The following is a 12,178-nucleotide window of genomic DNA, read 5'->3' on the forward strand; positions in this document are numbered from 1 at the left end:
CAGCCGCCCCTGGAAGGATGGGCGGTGGGACAATGGAAGGCCAGGGCGCACTTGCCTTTCCTCAGAAACACGACAGCCTCCATAGCTCATCTCCACATCGTTACCGTGTAATGTTTTGATTTCTAGATCCTAGTTCTCAATGCTTTTTACTGTGATTTTGCCCTGCCGCTCTGTGTTTCTCAACCCTGAGAATATCCCTTAAAATCCTCAATAAGAGCACCCTGGTATCATATCTGAGTACAGCTGTAGACACTGTCCGTCCCCCTGAAGGTCACACTGACATTCTAAGCTGAGCAAATTGTTCTAGTCTCATCCTTCTGTGCTCAGTATATAATTACACTGCCCATGCACTGGAAATAATGGAACTCAATAAAAAACAAAAAACAAGGATATGGCTAATCTTATTTTTAATAGAAACAGCACTCTTTCATAATTCATACTTGAGTTCTAATGGGCTAATGAATAATTTGGAGGCAGTGAGAGCTCTCCATGGAACTAATATGCTTGCTTTCCGAAAGTCCACGTGCTGCGGCCCCAATGGCCAAGTGCTGCAGGGCCCTCGCTCTCATGGGGCTACCACTCAGGACCAGGGAAGGCGGGGAAGAGCCTCCTGATAAACAACGCTCGGAGGCCTGTCTGGCAGGAATCCAGCAATTGTGGTCTGTATAAAAACACCATCTGCTCCCAGGTTTCAAACCAAAAATAATTGTGTCATAGCAACGAAGGCCTTCAGGGTTGCCGCTCTGACCGAGCTTTGGAGAAGGAGCCTCCAGATCCCCGAAGCTCCGACAGGCAGGTGAAGCCGCGGAGCCTGGCAGAGGCCTACAGCAGGAGATGCTCTCCAGAAGTTTCTCAGGGCCGCTTCCCTTTCCCTCTCGGCTACCAGGCAGTGGTACTGATTTAACCTTCAACTGACTTCCTTTACTCTCCTAAGCTGTCATCTGTAGGAGCGGCAGGGAAATAATCCAAAGGTGCAGGGAAGCCTGAGAGGCGTGTGTAGAACCATATCCCCAGGACACACTCCCTCCTTCATTAAACCTGCGCAGCTGATGTGATCTGACCTGCATGAAGCTTCCAAACCAAGTTACACATTCCCTTTACCCTGTAGGAGACGCATTTAAGTACTTCTCAGAGGCATGATTTGGGTGTTACCTCCAAGGAAACTGAAGCCTGTGTGCCATACAGGTTACTTACAAGAGGCAAATAGGAGACCATTTGGGGCTTTGAAGTACTAACAGGGGACACCACTGAACTAGCCTTTTTTTTTGGTAAAATATCTGGACTTGAAACAATGTGAAGCTATGCTGAGAGAATTTTTAAGGATGGTACTCTCCAGGAACTCCAAGAGGGAATAATGAACTATGACAAGTGTTACATGTATGGAAATGCTTCCAGCTGGCATGACTGCTAGACGACTCTCCTGCCTTTCGAGACGAGATGGCAGCTGCGGGAACCTCCTCGCAAGCACCGCCCGCTAACAACGGGTACACATTCGGTTTCCCCAAACTGCTAGCTTAAGAGTGGCTCTCAATGAGGTTTATTTAAGTGTCTAACAATAATAATTAAACGTTTAGACTGAGTCACACTCACATGTCTCTTGAATTGAGTTTCTATATAATAACAGCAGGTAAAATAACATTAATAATAGACAAGCATCATTCCACACGGTCTATTTGGATTAACTCATTTCACCCTCACACTGCCCTGTGAGGCAGAGACTGCTAGCATCCCTAACTTCAGATGAGGAAAAGCAGCACAGAGGCTAAATATCTTGGCCAAGGTCATACCATCATTAAGTGGCAGAGTATGGATTCAAACCCAGGCCACCTGGTCCTGGGCCTATATGCTAACCCCCTAGCTTCTCAGCTGATGCTTCCTCCAGTAATACCCCAGGTTTACTTGGTGCCTTTTTAACAGGACTCTCCTTGTGCTGGTCAGGTTGCTGGAGGAACCTCACAAGTGAGATGATTCAAGTTCAGACCCATCCTCCCTGCCCCTGCAGGCTGCTGGAGCCTGAACCAGGGCACTCTCCACAGTCAGCTTCACACCAGTTAGGCAACTCATCTGACCAGATGGTGAGAGAGCAGGGGCAGGGAGAGGCTTTATCCTGGGAGCCCGTAGAGTGCCGCAGTGCTTTTATTAATAAATACGCACACACAGACAGAATTTACTCGATGCTCCATCCTGCCGACTAGCGACCCCTGAGCTGGCATCCTGAAACCGAGGGCCAGCTGAAGCGAGCAGCTGGGAAATGGGCCCACTCTGGTAATAAGGCTGCAGCTTAACATGAGTCTTCAGGGGCTTGCCCACTTCTCTAGTCTCCCTTTTCAGATGCACACAACTTTCCCACCTTATTGCCAAACGTTTTAATATTAGCAAACATTGCCTATTACAAATGTTTCCCCAACTTTTCTTAAAGGACACCCTTGACTCCAGCCAAAGCTTTTAAAAACAGGGGAGTAAACTGACTGGTATTTGCTCCTAATGCAAATAAACTAAGTTCATGCTAATCACTGCTTTTCACAACACCACTTTAAGGATGATTTTTAACACATTACCTTGAGCTGGAAGTAAAATATGAATCATCGTCATCGCTGTACTTTTTCCTTGGTTTTCCTGAGATTGGTGTTTCTTGTTCAATGGTCTGCATATCTGAAGTGGCTGAATGTGAAATACCACTTGAGGAAATAGAGAATAAAATGGAAAAATTACACTAGTTAGTTCATAAAGACGCTTGTGTTCACCAACGAATGTTTTCATCTATACTCTCAACAAAAAGAAACTGATCAATGAGGTTAAAAACTATTTTTTTTGGAATAAGCATTGGAAAATACCGGACTTCAGTGAGCAAGCACCTGCAACTACCACACAAAATGCAGTCACCTATGCCAGTTCTGTCTGTGGCAGCCATTGAATGACAAATCAGACCTATTTCCCACTTTCTGAGAATCAACTCTGGAATTTTCATGCTATATCCAACATCAGCGTAAAGTGAAACCACGAACGAAGGGAGGAGCACTGAGAAAGTTCTTGGGGGGGGGGGGCACAGACCATGTACCCTCGGAGACAGGACTTGGCCTCACGTACCTTCTGCAGGTCCCAAACCCCATGCCCAGCCTCTCCGACTCCGCCTTTTGCCTTCGGGGCATGTTCATCTTTTCATCTCTCTTCATTTGAATTTCAAGATCCTCATAGGCCAACCGCAAGGACGAAACACTGCCAGGGAACCAAATGCTCCTTAATTTCGCATTATGTCTGTGTTCTTAAGTTAAAATACTGAGCAAAATTAAACATGTCGCTTACACTTCCAGCTCTGTGCTTCTCTCCACAACTAGCAACTATGCAAGCAAGCTGGCATTGCTGCAAAGGCCTTCTGTGAGTATGAGATGTTCAAGAAAACTTAAATGAGTTTATAGCCACTTTTGGTTGCTGCTGAACCAACACTGCTGTCCTAGTTTATATGACCTATTATCACATAATAATTTATACTACCTATCATGTATAACGATATATACCAAAATTATTTCTATAAAGAATAGTAAAAAGCAGAATTTCTTACTTGGACTGACACTTTATTATAGTTCCACATTACACATCAAAAGCATGAGATCAGTCTCATTGCTTTCCTTTGGTTTAAGATAAAATGTATATAACTGACTTTACAAATGGATAAATTAAGAAGGGGTTGCTAACTGCAAAAGATACTTCAATTTATTTTTATTTTTAAATTATTTTTTAATATATCTTTATTGATTTCAGAGAGAGGAAAAAAGAGGGAGAGAGAGAGATAGAAACATCAACAATGAGAGAGTCACTGATCCACTGCCTCCTGCACGCTCCCAACTGGGGATCGAGCCCGCAACCCGGGCACGTGCCCCGGCCAGGAATCGAGCCCCGATCGTCTGGATCCCAGGTCGACGCTCAACCGCTGAGCCACACCTGGCTGGGCAAGATGCTTCAATTTAAAGTAAGTTTCCCACCGGTTATCTTTATATATCAGGCTCCTGCACTACCGGTCAGTCAGAAACTACGCACCTACTTATCAAACACCTGCTACAAATAATGCACCAAATGGGGCAAAAAGACGTCACTAGCAGTCCTTACTCTCAGACTTCTAAAAATGCTATAAATACGTAATTTTTCATAAAGAAAACTGTGCACATATTAGCAATAACAAGAGTATTTTATCATATTAGTAAGAGAGCAAAAAAACTTCAGAACCCTGAAAAGTGAAAAGTGACATATGTACCATATTGGGATCTCTACACTATCACCCATTTTACAAAGTTGTGCAAAATGTATGAATTCCTCATAAGCAGGGTACCGCATCAATTCCACACTCACGGGCATGCATTTCTGTGCAGTAACAGGAAGGACAACGGAGTTTCTCAATAAGAAAAAGTAATCTTGCTTTTACTGTTTCCTTCCCGAATGAGTCAGGCAGGGTTTCTTTGTTTTGTTTAAGCTGGCGGTTTGCGCTCTTTACTGTTTATTAGTCCTACAGAACAGGTTGTGGCAATATACCTGTTTTATGACTCAGAAAAAAATACTCTCTCAAGTATATTTGGAAGGAAACAACAGATCTGTTTAAAGTCGTGAATAGATGTAACTGTGGCAACATTCTTCTGGGGAAGATGAATGGATGGGGATGAAGAAGTCCTACTAGAAGTTCTCCTCTGAGGACACGTGCCATGGGGTGGGGTCTGCCCCGCGCTAAGAGCTGGCACTCTCGCACCGGGCTACTGCAACGCGCACGCTCCGCAAGCACTAATGGAATTGAGAAGTGGGACTCGTGCTTCTCAGGACTGTTGGAGCCCTTCCCAGGACCAGCTCCAGGGAGCGCTTGCAAGGCACTCAGATCAAGTGTGTGTGGGGGGGACACTCTGCTACTTCTCACGCTTCCTACTGACCGTGCATAGAACAGATGCCTCAGGCTGGGCCGAGAAATGGCCAGCGGGCGAGGATCAGGCTGCTGCGTGGACAGTGCAGTTTCACAGTCTGGTGATACAACAAACAATACTGTTCCTGGCAATGTACTGAATTAACTTCATTTACTTAATAAAGTTAATAACTGCATTAACTCGCAGAAGAATAACATCCTGGTGTACAGGGATAAGGTGTACATCTCATAACTGGCACAGCACTGGTCTGGTGAAACCGAGCAGCGATGGGTCCGAGAGGCAGGACGGTGACTCAGGCACAGTGACGTGGCTGTTCTGAACAGGGCCAAGGGAGTTGTCAAAACCACTGGGTTCCAAATCAAATTCATAAATCCCCCTGCCCTGCTTCTTTGCTTTTATAGTGTACTAAACAGTCCTAATGAAAAATACAGGTAGAAGCTGGTGTTGCTCCCAGTATTAATAACCAGCCTCCACCCACCTGACCTGCAGGGAGGGAGCTGTGGCTTTCTGCACCCCAGGTCTGCTGTTCTCATCAGGCACGGGACTGCACCGCTCTCCGGGAGAACCACGCGTGACCCGCCTGTACAGAGCCCACTTCTAAACACCAAGAGAAGCCATCCAAACCCTCAGATTTAGCCTCCCCCCTTTCCCAGGGTCAAAAACCTAGCTTAGTCACAGAAATTAAAGTGAAGTTGAGACAACTAAGACTTTATGTCTTTTCAAACCACACTGAACCTACACACAGTTTAGTGCTGCCCCCTACGTTCTATGAGTTAGATGACAGGGGAAACAACTCAATTTCAAGCTGTCTACGCTCACCATACGAGTTCCAGTCAGCAAACTTAGCATGAATAGTAAGAAATCAGAATGACTGAGCACATACTGTGTGCCAGGCACTGTTTAATGTACTTTATTTATTTTTAAAATATATCTTTATTGATTCAGAGAAAAGAGGGGAGAGAGAGTTGAAACATCAATGAGAGAGTCATTGACAGTCTGCCTCCTGCATGCCCCCCAAGGGGGGACCGAGCCCGCAGCCCAGGCATGTGCCCTGACCAGGAATCGAACCACAATCTCCTGGATCCTAGGTCGATGCTCAACCGCTGAGCCATACTGTTTAATGTACTTTAATGAGCAGTTACTAAGTCACTCCCCTAAACAACCTCATAAAATAAACATAAAATAATGTTTATTTTGTCTCCATCATAAAGTCTACAATTGCTCAAGCTAAATCTGATAAAATACACATGAAAATAAGAGAAATGCCATGTTACTAAAGTAAACGCATAAAACAGGACTCTAAGCTGCCTTTCCTTCTGTGCTGCCTTTGTCTTCCTCACGACCGTCCACAATCACTCACGTGTACTCCCCAGGTGCCCGTGTTTCTCTTCTGCTTTCAACACAAAGGAAAAGCTCTCAAGCACCTCACGTTTACGTAACGCCGGTCTCCTGACTGGCCTCCTGGTTTCCAGTTTCCTCCCCTTCTGTCCGACCTGGACATCACTGCCAAACTCACTTGCCCGGATACGCGCCTGCAGCACGGCCTCCTCTCAGGTAGCACGTAAGACCACCGCCCGACTTCGCTGTGCTCCACTCCATCACTCCACTTCTCCAGGCCAAGCCAGGCCCCAGCACACACTTCTCAATTCCTCTTCATTCTCTTAACTCACCCTGAGTGTGACTCAGACCCCCGTGACCCAGGCTCAAAACCTCTGGGGACCACATACCCCACCTTCCATCATGTATCCAGAGGGTGGCCACCAAGTTCAATGGGGCTTTACACTATACTTTTCTCATTGTCGAGATACAATTCACATGCCATAAAATTCACTCCTTTAAAGTATATAATTTAGTGGTGTGATGTTTAGTATAGTCACATGTTGTGCCACCACCACCATTATCTAATTCCAGAACATTTCATCACCTCCGAAACAAACCCCAGGCCCGTCAGCGATAACCCCTTTCTTCCCCCCACCCCTGGCCCAGCCCTGGGCAACCCTGGCCTGCTTCCTGTCTCTACGCATTTGCCCGTTCTGGACATTTCAGACATATGGAATCACACAGTACATGGTCTTTGTGACTGGCGTCTTAGCACAACATTTTCAAGGTTTATCCGTGTTGTAGCATGTGCCAGTAGTTTATTCCTTTTTAAGGCTGAATAATATTCCATTTATGAATACACCATTTTGTTCATCCATTCATCAGCTGGTGGACATCTGGGTTGTTTCTACTTTTTGGCTATAGGGATTGATGCTGCTGTGAACACTCATGTACAAGTTTTTGTGTGGACGTATGTTTTAATTTCTCTTAGGAGTGGAACTGCTGGGTCATAACAGTAACTTTATGTTTAACTTTTTACATTGCTGCCAGCAATGCATGAGATTCCAATTCTCTGTATTCTTGCTAACACTTGTGGCTGTCTGTCTTCTCGACTGCAGCCATCCTAGTGAGTGAAGTGGGGTTTCACTGTGCATTTCCCTAATGACTAATGCCGTTGAGCATCTTCCGTGGGTACCTCCTGACACATCTGCTTTTCCCTTCCCATTGACGCCATCCTCTCCTGCTCTCACTTCAGCTGGGACTCTCCACTGCTATCCCTTCTCCACAGTCTCTCTCCCTTCCAGTCTATACAGCATTGCGACACTCATTTTCGTAAAACTAAATTTTGCATTTCCCTCCTCACACACACGTAAAAATAAGTGGCATGAGCAAAGTCACCCCGGGAGTGAATTAATAGTTTCATTCACTAAAACCGTATTACTGTAACTGACAAACTCACATTGATTCTTCTTTAGGTGCCGTCCTGGTTGAGTCTTCCTGCTCCTTCATTTTATCCACAGCTTGGGCTTGTTTTTCAATTTCATTAAAGGACGTATTAGTCAGTTTCTGGGCTCCCAAACTTCCTTTTTTGGCCCCAAGCTAGAAGATATATAAGATAATATTCTACCCAAACTGTTTGACCAGTTTTGTTACAACAGCTAACATTTACGGCGGGCACTGTGACAAGTGGGCACGAATCTTCGCCCCAGCTCATGGATGAGGAGCTGAGGCTCATGCAAGTTAAGTGCCGTGAGCAGGAACACAGAGCCAGTTAGTGATGAAGGTGGGATTCAAACCCTGGCGCCTGCCTCCAGGGCAGGGGCTCTAAAAGGAATCATGTATCCAAAAGCTCAACAGCTGACAACCCTCGAGGCCTTATGAGATGGCACTGCTATGAAATGCAACATCATAGAAACTCCCAGCGAACCTCTGCTGGGTTTTTTTAGAATTTCATCATTGACAGAAGAAATGTTCAACACCCATTCTAGAAAATCTTCACTTGGTATAATGTTTACCTCACTGAGAAAAACATACAGTCTTTAGCCAGGCCATATCTATTATATGTAACATGGCTCAAAATAAACTAAAATAAAATGATGGGTGGTTTTCTCATGTGTGTAAGCCATTTCAGAACTGAGCTACCAGGTATTTTATATATCATACTCACTCCTCTTTTAGCTTGATTTGGTTTCTTTTTTATGATAGAGGACACCTCTGTCAAAAAATAAAAAGTAGAAAGTCAGACCAATAGAAATATATACTTTTTCTATTTTTAGTGTGTTCTTTTAAAAAATTCTAAGACACTGTATATTATTATTTAAGAGACTATAACATTTTCCACGTTAGTTTGTCATCCAGAAGACAAGTACAGAGTGGGACAAAAGTAGGTTTACAGTTGTTTGTATGGAAAATTAATAAACAATAATACAAGAGTAAACTGTGTTTCGCATACTCACAACTGTAGACCTACTTTTGCCTACTCTGTTACGAGTGCATTTTAGAAGAACAGAGCTTTATCAAAGTGGAGTCCTCAGTATCTCCACGTAGCATCCAAATGCAGAAAACATACTTTCTGGACACCACACTGAAAAGAAATGAAGAGCCTGAGATGGCCCACCTGTTGCTTTCTTCAGGAGCCATCTCGTGTATATTAGAACATACTCTCCCATCAACCTCCACTCTTCAAAAACTTTCAAAATTCTTTGAAAATATAAAGTCAGCAAGGCATTACGTAAACAACTAAAGCAGTCTGTGATGCTTTTCCACTTTCACTTATATACAGGTTTTATCATATTATTCAAGAAATATAAAGCATCCTATTATTTTAGTAGCAGTACTTGTTAAATTGCACAAAAATATGTAATGCTTTTAGAGAAAGTTTCTAAAAAAATTTTTTTTGGGTAAAATTTAATCACAGACGATATATTCTGTTTTTAGAATGTGTAACTTTTTTCTTACATAGCTGAGAATGTGCTTTAACAGGAAAAGGCAGCATAAAACCACAAAGAACAAATGATTGAAATGTTCAGCCCTAACATAAGGATGACATCCTTCCATTTCAAGTGGAAACAGATCCACGACGTTTTCCTTCCCACCACTTCTTTAGGTCTGTGTTGCAGTCACATATCCTGCTCCCAGCCTCCTAGAAGTCTATTAACACAGGATGATGAGATTTGGAATATTTCTAACAGTTCAGTTTTCTTTCACTAAAGCAGTTGCTTTCTTTTCTTTCTTTTTTTAAAAAAAGTATTTTTATTGATTTGAGAGAGAGTAAGGGAGAGGGAGAGAGAGAGATAGAAACATCAATGATGAGAGTCATTGATCGGCTGCCTCCTGATCCCCACTGGGGATTGAGCCCGAAACCCGGGCATGTGCCCCAACTGGGAATCTAACTGCAATTTCCTGGTTCATAGGTCGATGCTCAACCTCTGAGCCACGTCGGCCAGGCTAAAGCAGTTGCTTTCCAATTAATGCAGTGTGATATGTACCAATTTCAGATTATACTTCGTTGATTATGAGAAATTAAAGATTAAGTTCACCCACTGTAGAACCAGAGAGGAGAAGATGCTAAGAAGCCTTTAGTAAACAGGAGTGGTGTGGCCACTCTGACCTCTGCTGATGCTGGAACATCAACCAGCCCAATGTAAATTTGCCAATCAAAAGCACCAACAGCCACCTTAGCCAGGCCCATAGGGGTGGCTGCATGTCACAGCCTGGAGCCCGCTAACACAGAACAGCATGCTGGCTTAATAAAATCCCACTAAGAGACTATAGATTGACAGTCATGGTGCCATATACTCTATAAATTCTAGGCAGACTGCAAAGACAGACTGATTTTTTTCTTAATGAACCTCACTCTCTAAATCAGAATATTCTTGTGCACATTACCTACGGGAGCCTTGGTTGGAACATTAAGACCTTCCACACTTGGTCCTTGCTCTGGTCCACCTGCAAGTTAAAAATATTGATATTAACACAGCAAATACACTCATTAAAGTCGCTTTTGAACATGTAATATATTCGACTTGCTAAGCACTACATATCTTGTCCGATTTCGTCAATGATCCCCTTCCTTTTTAGCTCCATGTTCTATTTTATCATTGTAAGACTTCTGATTTAAAAGTGCATTAAGCCCGGCCAGCATGGCTCAGCGGTTGAGCATCGGCCTAGGATCCAGTAGATCCAGGTGGGTGGGATTCCTGGTCAGGGCACATGCCCGGGTTGCGGGCTCCATCGCCAGTTGGGAGCGTGCAGGAGGCAGCTGATCATGACTCTTTCATCACTGATGTTCTCTCTCTCTCCCTCTCCCTTCCTCTCTCTGAAATCAATAAAGACATTAAAAAAAATTAAAAAAAAAAAAGTGTATTAAAATACAAGTGTATTTTTTTTAAAGATGTTTTTTATTTTTTTAGAGAGAGGAAGGGAGAGGGATAGAGAGAGAGAAACATCAGTGAAAGAGAAACGTCATCAATCTGCCTCCTGCACGCCCTCAGGCATGTGCCCTGACCAGGAATCGAACCGTGACCTCCTGGTTCATAGGTCAGTGCTCAACCACTGAGCCACACCAGCCTGGCTGAAATCTTATTTTCTGATTATAAAACAGATACTCATTATAAAAGTTCAGTCACTTCAAAATTATATCGAGTTAAAATTAAAGATCTTCAGTAATTTCATTCTCCAGTTAACAACTGGGTGTATATCTCACAGATATGTTGTGTGTGTGTGTGCGTGTGTTCGTTTCTGTTTTTTACATAAACGAGATCATATTCTGTGTTCAGTAATCTACTCTGCCCCTTCCAATTTGGTCTTATTTCCTAATAGTTTCATAGCATGCCACTGAACCACAGGAACGCAGCCTGTGACAGTTCTAAAGACTACCAGCCCTGGCCCGGCAGCTCAGCTGGTTAGAGCGTCGTCCTCATACACCAAAGTTGTGGGTTTGATCCTGCGTCAGGGCGCATACAAGGGTCAACCAGTGCGTGCAGAAATATGAGGAACAACAAGTCGATGTCTCTCTCTAAAAATCAATCAATTTTTTTTTTAAAAGGACTACCTTCATTATTTGCTGGGGTGGCTTCCACGTTCCTTGGTGTTAAAGAAGATGGTTCTAGGTGTGCTGAGGTCCATCCTGTGCCACTCACCTGAAGCAAAGTGAGAAAAGTCATCAGCAGGCAAAGCAAGAAAAGTCATAAAAAAATAAATCAAAGCAGGGGAAAAAACCTAATAATTTAAATAGTCACCTTCTTAGTACCTGGATTAGTGGGAAGGAAGGATGCTGTTTAAACATGTCTAATCTTAAGTCTCTATTTCAATGCTCAAATTCCTTGTTTTTCCTCCTTTTAAAAAAATAAAATCTATACTATGCAATAATTTCAGGTTTACACAGAAGTTGCTAAGATAGTAGAGCTTCTTACTTTGCACCCAGCTTCCTTTAATGTAAAAACACCCATGGTGCATCTGTCAAAACTAAAAATTACATGGTACATTACTAGCTAAACTCCAGACTTTATTTGGAATTCACCAGTTTTTCCTCCAGTGTTTCTTTTCTGTCCCAGGATCCAGTCCAGGACCCCACACTGCCTGTGTTTCTTCTCCTTAGTCTTCCCTGGTCTGTAAGAGTTTCTCAGTCTTCCCTTGTTTTTCATGACCTTGAAACTTTGAAGGGTACTGCTCAGATATTTTGTAGAATGTCCCATAATTTGGGTTTATCTGATGTCCTCTCATGATTAGACTAGATCTGTGGGAAGAAACCCACGGAGGTGAGGTGCCCTTCTCACCGCCTCACGTCAACATGACTGAACGCTGGGGATGCCAACCTTGAGCACTTGGTTCAGGTGGGATCTGCCAGTCTTTTCCCAACAGACTTCAGTTTTCCCCTTTCCATCATCTAGTCTTGGAAAGCTAGTCACCAAGTCTGGCCACTTTCAAGGGGAGGGGCATAAAGCTCTACCTCCTAA

The 12,178-nt window shown here is 43.6% G+C and overlaps 1 protein-coding gene across 2 annotated transcripts in view; it reads right to left on the reverse strand.

Moving 5' to 3' along the window:
- ARFGAP3 (ARF GTPase activating protein 3) overlaps positions 1 to 12,178 on the reverse strand; it is a 42,038-nt gene that overhangs the window by 14,573 nt on the left and 15,287 nt on the right. For both annotated transcript variants that reach the window (XM_087814956.1, XM_087814957.1), the window contains exons 6-11: positions 11,275 to 11,362; positions 10,110 to 10,169; positions 8,389 to 8,435; positions 7,681 to 7,820; positions 3,088 to 3,216; positions 2,559 to 2,678 (exon numbers count right to left, since the gene is read on the reverse strand). In XM_087814956.1, coding sequence (XP_087671082.1) covers positions 2,559 to 2,678; positions 3,088 to 3,216; positions 7,681 to 7,820; positions 8,389 to 8,435; positions 10,110 to 10,169; positions 11,275 to 11,362 — 584 coding nt within the window. The remainder of the gene's footprint in view (positions 1 to 2,558; positions 2,679 to 3,087; positions 3,217 to 7,680; positions 7,821 to 8,388; positions 8,436 to 10,109; positions 10,170 to 11,274; positions 11,363 to 12,178) is intronic.

Source organism: Miniopterus natalensis, chromosome 2 (assembly GCF_054644295.1).
Source record: "Miniopterus natalensis isolate mMinNat1 chromosome 2, mMinNat1.hap1, whole genome shotgun sequence".
NCBI lineage: Eukaryota > Metazoa > Chordata > Mammalia > Chiroptera > Miniopteridae > Miniopterus > Miniopterus natalensis.